The 19132-nt window shown below is 33.7% G+C and overlaps 1 protein-coding gene across 2 annotated transcripts in view; it reads right to left on the reverse strand.

Moving 5' to 3' along the window:
• Nucleotides 1-19132, reverse strand: part of LOC127879002 (glutamate receptor 4-like) — a 28601-nt gene that overhangs the window by 4130 nt on the left and 5339 nt on the right. For both annotated transcript variants that reach the window (XM_052425585.1, XM_052425584.1), the window contains exons 2-8: nucleotides 7236-7364; nucleotides 6634-6873; nucleotides 2975-3153; nucleotides 2645-2698; nucleotides 1880-2113; nucleotides 1515-1640; nucleotides 1113-1244 (exon numbers count right to left, since the gene is read on the reverse strand). In XM_052425585.1, the coding sequence (XP_052281545.1) occupies nucleotides 1113-1244; nucleotides 1515-1640; nucleotides 1880-2113; nucleotides 2645-2698; nucleotides 2975-3153; nucleotides 6634-6873; nucleotides 7236-7364 (1094 nt within the window). The remainder of the gene's footprint in view (nucleotides 1-1112; nucleotides 1245-1514; nucleotides 1641-1879; nucleotides 2114-2644; nucleotides 2699-2974; nucleotides 3154-6633; nucleotides 6874-7235; nucleotides 7365-19132) is intronic.

The raw sequence follows: 19132 nt of genomic DNA on the forward strand, positions 1-19132 counted from the left end.
ATTATGTTCAATCTGTTGTAAAAAGATATAAGTATGTGGAAGCAAAAACAATAGTGACAATTACAAATCAATAGTATTAATTGTTTTTATATGTGTGTTCTCTATGGAAACACTGGATATCAAATAATTCGCATTATTTGTGATGTTGAACGTATAATCCGGGCTACCGCGAGACTACGCCTGTCAATTTGTGTTATTATTTGGATGTTTTTTGTTGTTTTAAGTACATGAATGTATCATGACGTGTTAAATCAATATAAAAGCTGCAGAATTTTCTCCAACGTGATTTAATTTCATGGTAACTGTTTTTCAAGATGTGTGTCTCTTGTGATATAGTGACAATTGCATATTTTAATTCAATTATTCTACATTGGTCTTCAATATGTCAATAATCCCTTTCATTGATTAAACTAGTTCCTAAGAATAATTAAGAAAGCATTTTAACACATTCAATCTGATCATTTGTATTATTTGAAGGTTTCAAACAAATGTTCATAATTTATGAAAATGTTATAATTGTGTTACATGTGTTTTGGTTTCCTAATAAAATGTGATCGAATTCGTAAAACACCGCAGAACAGTTTTTGAAAATTGTTCCTGAATAGCCTTAAAGGGACAGCCAACCAGATTGACGAAAAAGGAAAAGTTCTAAAATACCGTATTTCTTTACAATTATTAGTTAATATTTATTAAAATATCACGATTGGTAAATTACATAACTTGAAAATTTTCGTTAATTTTTATATTTTCAGTATATTCGGTAATAAAATTTTACTGAGTATGTCTACCAGTTAACTATAAATAACGCAAGTAGATTGATCAGCATCGTCACTTGGAATAACCAGGAATGCAAATTGCGCATGCGTGGTATTGACTATGATTTATAGTTACATGGTAAACATACTCAGTAAAATTGTATTAACGAATAAACTGAAAATATTAAAAGTTAACAAAATTGTTCAAGTATGTAATATTCCTGTCGGGATATTGTAATCAACATAAACTAATGATTGTAAAAAATACGGTATTTTAGAACTTTTCTTTTTTCGTCAATCTGGCTGACTGCCCCTTTAATATCTCACATGTAAAAGTTGGAATTGTTGGAAACTTACAAGGATGGTAACGACCTTAGCAGTTCGGCCGACAAGAGGAAACGGTGACGTTCTGTTACCTATGCCCACACGGCTGCGTATCTGGAGTCGTTCAGTAAACACAGATGGTGGACTCGCCAACCAAACGCCAAGCTGAAATGAATACGTTCGGAGTTATAGCACATCACTTATATCAAAAAATCTATTAAAAGAATGCTGTCCGATATATGGTGGCACTACTTAAAAATTCTATAAAATAATTATATATTACGTAATTTTGATGTTCTTTAAATTGTTTCTGAGATCGCTTACGGAATAACTATATTTATTTTAGATAATGTTATACACTCATAATAAGGAATTTTGCTTATAACGATTTGAGTCATGATTGAAGTTAATGAACCCTATGACTAATGATATTACCCCATAGCACGCATACACAGACAGATCTCCAGAAAACGCAGACAATTCTGTAATAATAATACTGTAGTTGGTTCTCTTTCCATTCTTATCAAACTGTACATATCCGGTCAATCCCTGTACGCTCACCTGAAACAGTATACTGCGATATTGAAGAAAATATCGCAAATTATCAATTTAAGACATCCACTCCGTGTATTGTATGTTATTTCTCACGAGATTGTTAATAAAATGAATGATTGAATATGCAATTAATAAATGCGATAAAAAAAGTAAAAAAATAAAGTAAATACTGATTTTGGTTTGGCATAAATCAAATACGGTATATCAGATAAAAGATCAGTAATGTTGACAATATCAGTACGTACTAAAGATATTCTTTGTTTGAGTTCAGTTCGTATTGCCTCTATGGAATCATTATCAAACGCTTCGCCCATCACATTTTTAATGATTAGCATGCAGTCCTCCGCCAGCGATTGATTGAATTTGCTCGCATCATGCCACTGGGTTTGAACGGTGGAGTTAAAAGGAAGAAGACTGAAGAGCGTGAAGTTCACGTGGATGTCGTGATATGACTGGAAAATGTCAACTAGCTGATCTCCCTGTAACAAAATTAAAACATCGGATTCATTAAATGAACACTCTACTTTGAAATAAATGGAATTCGTTTACCTCATCTTGCATTTTAGCCAATTCTATAATGTACGTTGTGTAAATCTTATATAAAACTTTAAATATCGATGTAGAAGTGAAAATGAAGATGTTTCATTCGCCGGATTTTAAAACGGTTAAATTTAGTTCAAACTAGAACGCAGAACGAGAAGGCCAACTGACAAACGTCTACACACATTAAATCGTGTATATCGTATATACTTGACCGAAGAAAATATGCAGTAATGTTATAACTATTATGATATTTGTGAATATTGTTATTTATAATGGCCGGAAAATAAGGTTGATCCAGAATATGGGTAATAAATAGATCCGACGTTGCCATGGAAGTTATGAATTATAGTTCACTTTGTTAACCAAACATTTTCACCAATGAATATGCGATATAGTATCACTAGTATAATGCATTGCCGATTATATTCATAATATATTGACAATATAAGACGCGTTTTAAATCTTACCGGGTCATAGAAGAACCATTCGTATGGCGTCGACAACATGGCTAACGAACGTGCCTGTAAATGTTTATACAAAACTATTATGAAAATAAATAATATTCACTATTATTTTAATATTGAGCTCTTGTTCATCCATTTCTTTCTATGAATTAATTTGAATAAATAGTAAATTAAAATGTAACACAATTAAGTAGCAGTGTTTAATATAAATTCTCTACTTTTTATGTAGCATTTTCTCGCTTAAACAAAACCAGATGACATCAGTATGAGATGCAATAACCTTTAGACGCCACCCAAATTAATCCCATATTTTTCCGGTTACTACCTATATACCATTTCAACGAGTTTCTGGATGTTTGACTTCCTGCAGAACACAATCGAACGCTGCATGAATACTCGTCTCATATGTACCAGGTGATCTCGCACCTGCTCGTCTGTTGTTATGGGATCAAGGCGCCAAGACTTAACAATAAGTTCATGATTGGTCAGTAGTTTCTCAACAGCTGCGATACCTGTAACAAAGACAACAATAGATAGAATATCTAAAAAGTTGTAAAAACTGGCTCTTGTACATGATTGACTGATACCCGAACAGTATAATGTCCTTACATAATTGACTATGTGTATGTCTTAATTTAGTTAATTAGTACATATATTTCTTCTTTACTATGATATATGAGTTCGCTTTAAACGAGTGTTGTTAATTGATGTAAAGTATACCTGCAGCCTTATGTATAGGACTTGTTTGAGTAATTAGCTTGGAAAAATATATATGGCTTTGGGCCTTTAAAAATATTCATTTTCAAATAAATTCTAAGCACTAGTATACTGTGAGTGTAATGACTACAGGTAAAACGCAATATATATACCCACCGTATAATGGCTACACACATATACCGGCCCAAACATTTTTCATTATATTAAGGTGTCTGTTTAATAGGCCTTAATGATTAAAAAAAACTTTATTTAAAAGATATTTTACATATTTTCTGTAAGAATGTATGTACTACCCCAAAAATTAAGCATACAATCCATCAACGTAAAAAGTTGATATTGATGCTTTCATGTTATGAAATGAAATGCCTCTGAGAGTTATTGCGTAAACAAATGGTTCTTCCCATACGATGCGCCATGAAAGTTAAAAATGGGTTATAATACTAAAACACACGTTCATGGCGCTTCGTTTGGTACGAACCATCTATTTGTTTACGAAACAACTCTCAGAGTTCGATGGCTTCAACGAGAAATATAGATAAATGTATTTTTATATATTAACATAAGTCATACGCTAATGTGACATGAAGTTTGTTACTGCGTGTACGTACGTTAGACTTAATCGAGTCATGAATTATCATTTCAGTATGCCTTGAAACAAACAAACTGTGAAGCAACCATTTACATTCCTGATAGGTAAAATGGAAACCAAAAGGCGTTTGAATTTTTATGACTTCAGATTTCTTGAATGATATTGTAGTAAATATTAAAGAGTTCATTATACCATTATATTTCTTAATACGCCGGAAAATTTTTGAATATTGTTTACATTAGTTAGAACGATCTTCAATGCATGTCTGATTGAAGAAAAGACGACCAACGGCGTATAACAATCATCTAATTAAAAATACATATATACGTTTTCTACCTAAATGAAGTATGAAACATATTAACACCACCCTTTGAATTGTACAGAAAACTAAATAAATAATGAATACTTAAACATATAATTTTTGAAATGCATTGCTTCAAAGCCCCCCTATCAACTGTTTCCCACTTCAGGGAATTTAATAATGTCCGATTTGGTGAATTATTCAGATTAATTGTTGATTTATGTATATATTAAAAATAACCCCGGTTAAAAGCCTCTCAGCGTTAAAAGAGGATTGCTGAGATTGTATAGAAAAAAACTCGCAATATCGGACGCTCATTGATCGCACGTATTGCAGATAGCATTCGCAACTGGTTTCGTAATTACATTAATTTACAGTGCGCTGTTGTTATTTCAGTAATAAACGAAGACCTTTGATGCCGCATCACAATAACAAATTGAATTGCTTGAGACATTAAGCGAATAAAGGCGTAATGTACGCGGATTTGAGCTGCCCTAGTGTATAAGTAGATTAAATCCTAGACGCAATAACGGATGCGGGGAAAACAATAATGAAACCAATCATTACAACTCAATTCAGGTATATGCAATCGCGATTGTGTAATACAGACAAATTCAGATTTATTACGCTTGATAATTGATTAATAAACTCAATGGAGTTCGGCTATGATGCATGCTGTCTTTGTCATCGTCGGTAACTATGTACCGGTATATTCGCTTAAGCACGCTTTGCAGTTGGTCGCTGCATAAGCGGTCGATATTCGGTATTATTATACCTCACTTTTATTGACAATGCTAAACTCCCATAGGCCATCGTGACATAGAAATACTGTCAGACCCAGCGGGAATAAATTTACTGTCCAAAATATACTGTATCCCGCTGCCATAGCAATCACGTGCCACCAGCGGGAAAAAATTTACTGTACAAAAAATACTGTATCCCGCTGCCTTAGCAACCACGTGCGGACTGTTCGAAAGTTATACTGTCCCATTCGCGCATGCCGCAGTACGCTGTAAACATACGACAAAATGGCAAGTAAACGTTTTTCAACGATAAGCGAGGAAGTTTTGAAGGCATTGGATCGTGACAAGGACTCTAAAAACACTAAACGTGTAGTTAAACATGGTATGAACTTGTAAGACAAATATCTTCGTTCAAATTACATGGATCTTAGTGATCTCGTGGAAAATCCAGCGGAACTTGCCAACCAGTTATTCGGTTACGCTTTATCTATGCACCTGTACGTCAGAAAAACGGCGAGGAACTAAAGAAGAAAACTTTGGACAGTCTGAAGTAGGGAATATCCAAGCATCTCTTAAGCACGTATAACATTAATTTGAAAGACCAGCAATTTTCATCAAGTAATGAAGCCTACAAGTCAAAAGTTAAGCAGCTTAAGCAAAGTGGACATGGGAGTGTCGACCACAAACCTGTAATATCCGACAGCGATCTGGAAAAATTAAGTGGCAACAGTGTACCGTTTAATATTAACATATAAACACTCAATGTGGTTTTCAAAACAGGATGTGGTTTAACTTAATGCACTTCCTTCTGAGGAGAGGTCAAGAGAATTTAGGGTCGATGACGATTCAACCGGGAGAAAGTTTATACACCAGGTCATCGCAGAATCAACAAAAAATCACGGGTAGGTTCAATTAAAAAATATATATTATGCCAACCTTTCAAATGGTTGTAATTTTACTAAAAGCTGGCAGTTACAGCAAAGAATTATAACTATAAAAGATGGCTGTTAATTTGTTTGACAGAGGGAAAAAAAACATGAATTACATGGAATTTTAGTGGTGAAACCACCTGGGTGAAACCGCATAATCTTTAAGCAAAAATATATATTTTCGTGTTCAGGCAATTTTAAATGTCAGACCAATGTTTTCAATTAAATGAATTTATCTTTTTAGGATTGACGATACGCCTAGTGATACCACAGGAGAAGGAAAGATCTACGAGCAGCCTGGCAGTACGTTTTGTCCAGTCCGATACTTTGAGAAGTACCTATCTAAACTGAACCCTAAACTCGAAGCATTATGGCAAAGACCGTTAGAATCATTTCAAGAGACCAGTGACATTTGGTATTGTGCTGCATCACTTTTATTTTTGTTATCAAAATATAAATAGTTATTCATTGCTGAAATTAACTACAATTATTGAATCTTAAAATTGTTCATGGTTCTTATAAATTGTTCATGTTTGAAAAGTTTGTTCGTTATAATAAAATAAATATTACATGTCTGACAGGGTGACAGTATTTCCTCAAGTTGACAAATTTACTGTCACCCTGTCAGCCATGTAATATTTATATAATGTGACAGTTCACGGCTTTAAGTGTTTGACAATTAGATTAACCAACTGTAAAAGAATATATTGTACCTTTGTTGTCGTCGAAAAAGATACTGACATCTTGCCATTTGTATTTCTTGACGAGATCTAGGATGGCTTGACAGAAATCATCCAGAGGAGGAAGCATTTGGAAAGACGAGTAGGTGTATTCCGATATCATTTCCGTTGTTGTTACGTAGCTTATGTTCAATGCTTCCGTTGCCAGAGAAATTTGTTCGTCAAATGGTCCAATAATTACATGGATATTGTGGTCTTTCAAAATGTCGATAGCTGTAATATACGAGGATGCGCGTGCTTGCAGCTTGTTTAGATAATAATGATAATTAAAACATTACAATATGATGGTTTGTACATTTCTATTTAACTTTCAGACTTGCATAATAAATCAGAGTAATTTTGTTCGTACGCAATAAAACGCAAAACAAGCAATCGAAATTTAATGAAATATAAATATCTGGAAAAATAATCTGATAATAATGCTTAATATTTATTCGTGTATTATCATAACAGTTTTAATAACGCGAAAACAACTTATTATATCGTTAAAGTTTGTACGGATTGTCACAATAGTGTTACATGTAGAATATGTATTTCATTTATAAATGAATAAGTAAGTAACTCAGATAGCTAACCTTTCTTGATTTTGGTATACTCTGATTTGGTCACCCCGATATCGAATATTTTTATGTTGGCTTCCACATGCCCCAAGTACTTGGAAGCTAGGACCGACGTAATAAGATCTTTCCATTCTTGCAGAACGGCTGCACAAATAAAACGAAATCGTATTGTGAATGGCTGGTCTTACAAAAGAAACACTCATCGAAAAGCACATCACAAATTTGTTTTCTTAACCCCCCCCCCCCCTCCGCTAAAAACCGCTATATAAGATTGTATGTATGTATTTCTTTTGACCTTGCAGTCAAGGATAACCCATGAAAGTGCAAGCACTTATTTCCAATGGGGTCCCTTGGTTTTGCTGAAGAGACAGCAAGCAGAAGAGACAATATTGAAATACAAGGAATCCGGGTGCGATACCCTAGCTCGTTGCGAATAGATCCCTTGGTTCTTTTACGTGCCCAGTGTATAGCACCGATACACGCGAGAATTACCTGGGTTTCATACCAGTACATCTCTAGGTGGGTGGGAAACAATTGCATTTCTGAAATTTCCAGTGACCGGGTCGGAAATTGAACGGGGGACCTCTGGAATGGTAGACCAGAGTGTTACTACTCGACCACCGCACCACCCATTTGTGGTGCAGATTGTGAAGCAGATATCTGAATACAGTTCCTAAAAACATTATTAACATTAAAATTACTGTATCAAGTGTGTTAACAGTCTTTTATTCAAAATATGAAAAGTGTGAGAGGTTTTATTTTTCCTCTCATTTGTAACAAAGAAACCTAAACCTAATGTCGTTGCAAAACATTAAAACAAGAAAACATTTGATATCATAATGTGTGTGTCTTCCGAAATTCATGTCTTGTAAGGGCTTCTTGAATTTACTCATCTGTTGTTAACGTTTATCTGGTGTAACTATCAGATGGAATTTATACATATGATGGATGAAATAGTTTATTAATATCAAATTATATGTAGTACAAACCTAATCAAGTTGAACAAATGAAATCTGATCCCAGAGTAAGAAAAAAGGTGTGGACATAGTAGCAGGGTGCATGATTACGTGACTTTGTGTGGTTCAGAATTGAACGTTAATGGATGGTAACACACCGATATGTGGTGCTTTTCTTCAAATAACTTTTTAAAACAATTTTTATTGAGAATTTTAACTAGTGCTTGTAAGACAGTTTAAATGATGCTTATGGCATTATGAAATACCCGTGTACATCATATTTAATTTATTTAATAAGCCTGTGTAATTGGCCAAAAAATCGATGTAAAACGCATTCATGTACACGTTTATGCTGCATGCAACGTGAAATTTTTGGCACCGATTTCAGGACGTATTAAATTATTTTTTCTTAAATCTTATGCTATCGGAACAAAATGTAAAAAAAACTGTCTTTTATGCACAAAAGGTGTTTACAAATTTATTTCAATAACTTGAGATGTTTTTAAAATGAAGTTCTAAACGGTATGTTTACATTCAGGTAAAGCATTAGAAAGTATGTGGTATTCGTTCATGTAATACTCTATATTCTTGAATTTAAATATGATTAAAGTGACTATAATTACGACATTAAAAAAGACACAAAAGCTTTAAAATAATGCACAGAGAACGCTTATCTTTTGCACGTATTCAATTTAATAAATACATTAATAGATTAATTGAAATCCATTAACAACGTCCGATTTGTATTGCCTTACCTAATGACATCATGTACGTGTGAATGCAAACTAAGGAGACTGACACTGTACCGTTGGTTATCTGTATGAATCTTTAAACTGTTGTGATAGAGATTTTTGCAGTTGGACAATCTCGCAGGAGTCAAGTTTCATTTGATTGCGGAGCCATATTCGGCTTATAAAATATTCTTATCTCTAATTACTGTTTCAATAGCACTGTTTGAGAACGATTATAATTTATTTCAAAGTGGTATCTGCTAACATTTTGTGTAAGATAATGGAAAACATAAAGTCAGACAATCAACAATCCATCAAATAGCTGTGACGTTCAGATAACTAATCATTCAAACCTATTAAGCTAAAGTAACATGACTCAAACGACTGATTTAAATGAAAATTACTTTCATGTCGCATTATTACAAACGATTTGGTTACATATTCACGTTACCAGAAACCGTCTGTGCGTATTTCAATACGTACGGGATACGTGCTTTTATTATTGCTGGGAGCCAAATACTGATAAAAATAAATAGCTAGGACTAAATTTGATACTGTTATTACACAATGCGATGGAATGAAAGTTCTGAGTATTACATCGACCCTTGTGTATTTTCGATGGAGTTGTTTTAAGCGAGAATATTTCTTTTGCGTGTGGTCAAAACATGTAGTTACGTTGTCAAATGATTTTCCAAGCAACATATAGAGCTGCCACTGTAAATTAGCCGAATTCCACAATATATCATTGGAATTTATTTCAAATTAAAAATTGAAGAACGAAGTCGTACAAAGCCTCAGTAACGCAACGCACTTTAAAAACGGTTAAGATGATTATTATCTTTTTGTATATCTGCTGAAAATTTATGCAGACTAATGCAGACATATTTAACATCGTATGTTAGTAGTAAACGCATAAATGTATGCAATGTCCGCTCTGGGATCTGGCATAGCATGCTAAACAAAAATAACGCAAATGAGCTGATAACGAACGATTTCAAAGAAATAATGTGTAGGAACTTCAAGACTGCTAGAAATCTTTAACTAATTTGCAGGCATATTGTTTGTGAAGCGTAATATTAGCAAATATTTTCATGGAGATGTCATCCTGACCAACAACATACGCGAATCTTTTTATTGTATATCAATTGATCGAAGTAGTATTTTGAACAAACTGTTACATATATAATTCGAACATTTGTACATTTCTTCTTATTTTCAAAGACATTTACGGAAAATAAACTATACAATGCAATCTAATAACCGTCAACAAGTTTTAATCGGTAATCGTTTTAATGAAATCAGTACGGTGTTGTTACCTTACATGTCATCACAATCTGCATCAATCACCTGGCTTAGACAATTATTTTCATTGATTGGCATTTGTCGTACTTTTTTACTTCATACTTAATTGAATTCCTGTAAATGGAATAATGTTAGCTCATGCTATTCCGAATGTGGGGAATACTGTTGAATGATGTCCCGATCATTTCACTCTAGATAGCTCAAATGATATGATGAGGTTTTATGATTCAACTCCGACCTGATGCCATTGTTTGCCACTATTGCTTTGTTCGTTTTGTTTTATGTTATTGACATCATGCTCAGTGTAAAATCCGATATGCTAACAAATAGAAAGCAATTGATAAAATCCAAAAATAATACAATTAAATACAAATATGCGTAAACTGAAGCATTCTTTTCATTGGTTGTGAGCATATGAACAGTACACAGCATCTTATGTCACTCACGAAAGTTCGTACATTTGCTTAAGATTTATTGCAAAAAGCATACACTATTTTTATTTATTTGTTGATACAGTGTAAGATCGTTGTATTATTTCATTTGGTGTCAGCCTCTAGATAAAAAAACGTGTAATATAAACACTCATGGACAAAGTATGCGATCTTACACTGAATGTTTCAATTTTGACAAGTTTAACAAATTATTTAATAGCTTATTCATGTTTATACAAATTTATAAAAGATGCGGCGTTGTGCATTTGGAACGTTTCTTTGTAATAAACACACTGCTTAATTTACATTAAACTGATATAACACGTGTTCTTAAAGCATTCTTATGCGATTCAAGAACGACATTCGCTTAAGGTTACTGTTTGACTGTTATATGGGTCTATCTGTTATAATAATTGTCACCTTATATACATAATACGTAGTTCAAAATTCAACTACTAATTATGTATCTACAGTGAAAATTATTCAACTCGAATAAGTACACAATCGAGTTTATGTTACTTGTAATATTGAATGCATTATTTTGCTAGGGAAAATATATAACAGAGTATTATAACGTACTTTGTTTCATGAACAAATAAACCCTTTAATATCTAATAGTAGCTGTATTAACTGAATATAATAGCATGAAACACAACTTAAACCTTTTATTCAGTTACATTAATAGCTGCAAACACTTACGCTTTAAATAAAACAAGACGCGCACATTTTTCCTTAATGTTCGATTCATAAGTTGGATAATCAAAAGGTTTATAAAATGTCATCTTAATTTAACGAATTTTTTTTCGACGTGAAATCGGAGACAGTCACAGTTGTCAATGTATTATGTAGCATTTTGCAAGAATATTGCTGAAAACCCGTTATAAACTATTATTATATAATCACATTAATGGTAGATACCTTCAAACACTTTAGCAGAAAGAAAATATGTAATCTGACACCTAACAATATTTGTATAACTACAAGCCACACAAATATTTACCAACACTGCGTATCTAGCTAAAATGATGCCATTGCAACACGTTTGTGTACTTATAATAGCCCAATTGTGTTAGCCAAACTGATGTTTTAACCATTTAAAATGCGGGACTGCTGAGACAACACACCACACACGATCGTCCAGCATCGTCCAGCATTGTCCAGCGCACAGCAGCATTTGGGCAACACTATCTTGAAGTCGACCCAATAAAGATTTTACACATTTCACTAATATGGTCGAGTAAGATCAAAATAAGCGAGTTGGCATAATTTAATAGCATATGCAAATTATAATGATTACATTAATGTGTGCAACTTGAAGATTTGAATGCAAATAACCCATTTCATAAAGTGCGGGCTTGTGCATAACAGTTTAACTATAAGCAAATATATGAACAGGTAATTATTTCAAACATTTGTTTACGTTATCGACACGAACTTATCGTTCAAATACACATTATGCTGTATGTATTAACACATACTGATATTCGAACTTTGTGTGTCTTGTCGCAAGCATTAAATGAAGACACACTTACCTAAACTGACGTTTTCAAACTGGTAATCACATATCAAATAAACATATGTGTTTGTTGCAACCTTAATCGTATTCTCGTGTAATTTATAATCATGCAAAAGTGGGATAAAGTACTACTCACAATTTGATTATGATTTATGTTTGTTTATTTCGTAAACCTCTTGGTTTCTTACACAATTTCTTTTAAAATGTCGTTTTAACGAGACTGTCTTATATATTTCTTTCCTGGTTTCACTTTATATTTATATCCATAACTGTCAGCTTTTGTAAAACACCCACACTCGGTGGCTTACAGTTGATGTATAAAATAAACAGCTATTTCTTTCAAAGGCGTAAGATATCTACATTTTAGGACAATTGACAAATTAAACAAGTACCAGTAAGAGAATATATATATACAATACAAACAAACCCGCTGTCTACGTTATGTTTCTACCAATACAACAGTCAAATACAATGTTTACTATATTTAAATCATCGATACGCATTAAATATTGCGCTTAAAGCAGGGTTTGTTGAATAATTAATAAGAACTGCTTTCAATAAGTGTCATTTTGAAATACCCCCACAATACTGGATTTGCGTCCATTCCACAAGCAAAACAGTCAGTTATTGGAAAACACAGCCAGCCGAGGCATGAACGCCAGTGGATTTGTCTCCAAGACATCCATATACCGTCAACAAGCACGCCGGGGATCTTCTTTTAGTTTACTTCGTACAAAGGTAGTATTCCCACAAAGTCCCTAGCTGCGTCGCTAGCTTTGTATTAAGATTCTAAACGTTAACGTGGCGACCATCGGCGGCTTCCACACTACGTAATTTGCTTGTCTATACGCCTCTAATATGACCTTGACATTTGCCGTGCAAATTTTCAACCACAATGCAGCGTCTTTAGTGCATGCATTTATAAAACTGCCCATTTGTTGCCAAAATTGCGTGCGTTAAGCCGTTTTTCTGCTATGTAGATTCGCACTTTTTAGACGGTACTAGGTGGAATCCCTTGTGCACGTGGTGGTTTGGAAATGTTGGTAGGCGGCAGGTTTCTGGTCTGGACAGGTGAAACAAGTTGTTATGTGTCAGTTTTTTTTCTGAAAATACACTTGATGATGGTGCTCATTTGTTCAAGACTGACTCTGTCCTCATCTTTGCCTTCATCCGTTTCCAGCTCAGCCATGTTGTATGTAGTTCACATTGAGTGCGCGTGTGGGGGGGGGGGGGCGGGGTCCACCTAAATACTATGCTTAAGCACATAATGATTTGTAGTACTGCGGCTAGGCGATTCATCTTTAAGGCTGCTTAGGGCCTGACAATTCATCTGTAAGGATGACTATCTGGGAATCATCGGCCTCTTTGCTGCTGGTGGTGTTTGCAGTATGGATCAAGGCTTCAAATTAAGGTCTGTAGTTTATGCAGTTGGTAGAAGCCTGTTGTTTGGGCCCTAATTGATGCTTCCCGGCGGTACGATTTCACTGTAATTTTCATTTTCACAGGATCTAGGTCGACAAATTGTCAGTGAGATTCAGCCGTTATACAACTTCTGATAGCTGATCATAATGCTTCCCTTACTCGGAATTTCTCTGACAAAGAAAGCTGTTTAAGTCTGACTATTACGAGGATGTTTACTATCCTGCGCATAACTTGGTCACCAGAGAATATTGCCTTCGTAATCTGACTCGTGTCTGAACATTGAATTATTTTAGCGCCATGTGTAAATAAAAAAATAGTTGAATGGATCAGTGAATACCAACCACTCACAATAAAAAGTTATACTCGTAAAAGGGTAAGATAAAAGAAGAATCTCTCTGGGTCAAATGTGTTCGATATCTCTACAACGGCATCGCTATACAACCAAGTTGGTATTAGTCGTTTCACAAAGGTTATGGTCAGCCGATTTGAAATCGCCTATCGGAGGTGTCACAATATCCAAACTACGCTTTAGTCATGCCTTCTATGACACTGTAGCGACCTTGGCGTTTGCGCTGAGTTGCTTTTCATTCAATGTTTTCCGTATGTACATTCATAGCTATAGCCAGAAAGCATTTAGAAAGCAAAGCCTGTGCGTTTCCTTTGTATAAATTTAAACAAGTGGCCGTTAAGACGCCGACAAATAATTCTAAGCATATAGGCGCAGTCTTCATATGTTCTTACGACGACCACTCGGCATCTTTGACGATCCTATCATGCATTCCCTGGGTTGCAGAAAAACGCAGAAAGAACGCCGACCCAATTGAGATGGAGGAAAAGACCGGTATGCAATAACGCTTTGCGAAATGAAAGGATCAATGTTTTTGTATTCTATAATGTAGTATACCATTGCATAAAATCAGATTTGGGTATTTAACTGTTATATTGACATTTTAATAAATACGGAATGACCATTGTGTTTAATATATCAAACGTTGCAATTGTATACTTTTGAGCGACGTTGGGCATTTGAAAATTATTCTAATCAAACATATTAAACATTCGCATGCCGCGAATGAAATATGTGCACACTCTCCAAGCAATTTTTTGTAAAACTATTAATTGAATCGTTTAAAACAAACGTCTAGAAAAACTCGAACCCGACAACTTTCTAACTATTTTTATCAGATGTTATAGAAACACAAAAAACAGTAACACCTCAAAACATCTTTTGGTGCTAAGCTGATTCCTGTAATTATGCCAACTCATCTTACAAAACTAGCATCCTTGAAGTCTCAACGTATAATTTTATCAGCGCAATAGGATGGTTTTCAGTCAGATTTGTATTGTATCCTCCTAACAAACACAGGCGTTTGTATTTAAACCAACATTCACGAGAGGACATTGTTTTGGGAAAAAACCTTTACTGATGCAAACAGGTACAAACACTGTAAACGTTTGAAATTACAATCAAGTGTAAAACCAACAACCACCAGGAGTGTTGATTTATAATTGTTTTAACTTAATTTCAAAGTTCTTATTCTGATGCTCTTAACTTAATTTTAAGTTGTTTTTCTATTGCCCTGATCAATTTTAACAACTATTTAAAAATGAAATTCTAATGAATTGTATAAAATTCTAATTTTAACAACATTGTAAAGAGGTGTGATTTTTGGACCCAAGAGAATTTCCGCAGAGTAAAATTTAAATTATCCGCATTCTGTTCTTGGGCCGACATTAATTTAAATTTGCTTGATATGTAGTGATAGATAAGGCTCTATATGTTATGACTTTAGGAGAATAAACCCAACGTGGTGTTCAAAATAACATTTATCGCAATTTAGTTATAAGGGTGACAAACTAGTACTTATATATCATTTGATACCGTTGTGTAACTGTATGATCACGCCAGGTTTCTGTTTAATAAGTAAACATAACTAATCCAATACATGGTATCATAGTAGACAGTACATCTGAAACAATCATTATATTGCTGTCGACCCTTTATTCGAAGTGTATACAAAACACAGTAGGCAATGTCCTCCATTTTAAGGTATGCTTATATTAATTATGAATTATGAATTGCAAAGCTTAGCCATCAAGTGGTAGATTTATAGAAATAAAGAACTACTGAACATCTATTATCTTTAAGAATATAAAGAAACTTCTTTGTATATTTCTGTAATAAAAATAACACTTAATTCTTCACTAAGTTAATCGACATGCGGTATGTTTAAGACATACTTTCATTATTTGATTTATGTTCAAATACGATATTACCGCATTGTTTCAAAATCTAGAAAAAATGTATACCATAAACAGTCATTTTTTTTTAATTGGCCGTTTGTCTCGTGGCGTGTTTAATAATAGATCAGATTTAACAGAAACAGGTCATTGACTGTAGTTACAAAACAGCCTATTGTATTGACAAAAGAGCACTCACGGCAATCAAGCACTTGTTCACATTTTGGCAAAATGGCAATTTTCACAAACAGCTCATGGTTTAAAAAGTACGAATACAATATATTCAAGCACGCGTTATAACACTATAACAAAGAAAAAATGATCAAAGTATCTGTTCTTTTATTTATAATACTCTATCAAATGTGTACAATAAAACATGTTAAAAACTTTTTTCTTCGATCGTTTGTAAACCATATGCGTTACATAAATAGCGTTTTAATTTCGCAGTGCAAGTAAAATACTTTTATGTTGCAGTGATTTGGTTTTTGTTATTTTTTCCGATGCCCCGGATGCAAACCTCAGGCAGGCAAGGCATTTTTATTTAAGTTGTTCCATTAGTTACCATCTTGAACGTTCGGTTAGCTTCAGTAGCTAATTTGGTTCATCCAAATGGAGACTTCGCGGTCGTTATAATTCCGGACCGATCCGGCTTGGTATTTTGTATTCTTGGTCTCTTCGTTTCGTTTAAGGTGGCTTGAATAAATCTTTACGGCGTCTATCTCTCTCCAAGAACGTGCAGATGGTCGTACTAAACGTGCCTTTCTCCCTCACTTAGATCCCCCCACAAACAGAAACGATTACCAGGGTGTGGTTAGGTAAATGTCATGGTTCCAGAAGTGAGAGTTGAGTATCAGGCGATAATCAGTTGTGTCCGTCTCCGAATGGAGCTGCTACCCAGCGACAAAGCGCTATCTCTACGCTGAACACTCCACTCAAGAAACTCAAGTAAATATTATATTAAATGTATGCCAGCGTTTCAACAATCGTTGAAGCTAGGGTTTGCGATACAGGCATTGCTCAATCGATTACTCTTCACGCAAGTTGTACAGTTCAGTAATTACCAAAGCTCTTAATCATGGCTATTACTGAACATGGAAATATCCATGATAGGTTTTTGTATGTTTCCTAATGATTTTCATTTAGAAAAAATCCCAAGCCGATATGATTGTTTGTTGGCATTTTCCAACATCTCTAGCCAATGCCAACTCAGATATATCCGCAATTAAACATTTACAACTATCAGTCTCTTATGACATAAAAAAATAAAAATAAAATACAAGCTTTTTGAGATATACTTTTGAAAGTATATTTAAAAAAAACACAACAGAATATCCTTATGACTGTATCAAACAATAGGTAAAAGTTCGAAAACTAGTTCAAACTTTATGTCGTCAATAATAACTAGTTGTGTAAAATGTTTTTTTTTACATACGGAAAATATAATGTACACTTTAAAAGATCATAATAGCATTGACATAAATGCACAATATTATGCGCACACCTAACATGTTTAAATGCAAAATTTACTGAAATGTATGACCCGATGTTGATGAGAAAATTCGTATCCAGAAGATGACTTTTAACTGTATATTTTATTCAAGCCACTGCGTGTTCTGTCTCATGATTTGAGTCGACATTATTGATTCTACTTTATTGTAATGCATCAACGAGTTGTATAATATAACTGTTTAATATAGTGCCACGGACGAATGTTGTTTGTGACTTATTTCTTCTTATTAAAAAAAATAATCCTCTGGTTGAATTTGCTAACAGAAGCGAACAAACTCAGGTTATTTATTAAATTAACAATGCATGCAATATATATAGGATAAGAGAGATACGTTACAATATATAAAAAATGGAAGAAGTAAAGATGGCAATTGATTTTACTATTATATGAAATAATTATGTATTCGCAAATTCCTCGAGATTTAATTCAGTACACAAATTGTATAAAACATTCGCATGTGAATTGAAACTTCTCATAAATCATCGGTACTATAAATAATTATGCTTGCATGAAACCACTGTGAAGATGAAGTTCTTTTTGCAGTATATTTATTAAGCATTAATTGAATTAGTTACATGGGTTGGCCAGAAAATACTATGCAAAACACATGTATTGTTAATAACTTTATTTGATGCAAGTTACCGATCGAAACTATCAATATATAATCAAAACAAATCATTAAATCATTAAAAATTGAACGGTTATTGTCGTCTGTATGACAATAATACAATAGCTAATTCATAGTGTTAAACACAAACAATCAATTGTTCCGCTTTATGTTCTTAGCAACTAATTGAATAAAAGCACTTGTTTAGTTTCATACTCGTCAAATTTAGCCGATAGACACCACAATATTTATGAATCACCGTGACTGAAAATTAATATATGCTCAAACAGCGCTTAATACAAACTACACGTTAATTCGGGCACAAACACCCGTACATGCTAATTGCACTTTTGACATGAATATACCATGCCAAATCAACTGAACACATAAATTGTAACTCAATTTGTATCAAATTATTAACTTTGTATACATGTACTTGTCAGCACAAGATAAGAATGGTGCACACAACTATTCATTAAATACTGTTTTACATTAATAAACAAATACATTATTGGACAGGAGCGGGCGAACGACGAACATTTAATGATATATAAAATGGCACACTTTATTCATTTTACTTTTTATATGTAAATCAGAATTATTAGCAGGGATTACTTATTGTTTACATGGACGAATTGCTTAAATATATTTCGTAAAGATTGTATTTGTTTCGCTTCTCATTTGCTTCTTTTACAACACATGTGACCTTTTTCCGTGCGTCAACGAGTGATGTTCATGTTATACATTTTGTGCATAATCATATAAGAACAACATATAAAATATATCTGGAAAGATGGCTCACAAAAATGTGTTTTATTTTGTGTCATCAAGCCGTTGTCATGTCTGTGCGAGGCGCATGGCTACATATATTTGTAAATAGTTAAAACTGTTTATCTTCCTTTAAATATGTTAAGTATCTCTTACATGCACCACTAAAGACACGGTAAATCTCCATGTAACGCATAAGGAATAATCAAGCTCCTATTAACTTCCGCTAGTATATCAATTCATGGTAAACAAATGACCATACAATAACATCAGTTTCAGAATTAGAATGACCATCATATCCTGGTCGTATGTATGAAAAAGAAATAGTAAAAAAGGCGTTGATATTTTTTTTCTAAAAAATCTGAAGTAAGTATCGCTTAGTCAAATAAGTAAAAAAAAATCCGGATAATGGTGAAGTCTGGTGCCGG

This window comes from Dreissena polymorpha, chromosome 4 (assembly GCF_020536995.1).
Source record: "Dreissena polymorpha isolate Duluth1 chromosome 4, UMN_Dpol_1.0, whole genome shotgun sequence".
Classification (NCBI taxonomy): Eukaryota; Metazoa; Mollusca; class Bivalvia; order Myida; family Dreissenidae; genus Dreissena; species Dreissena polymorpha.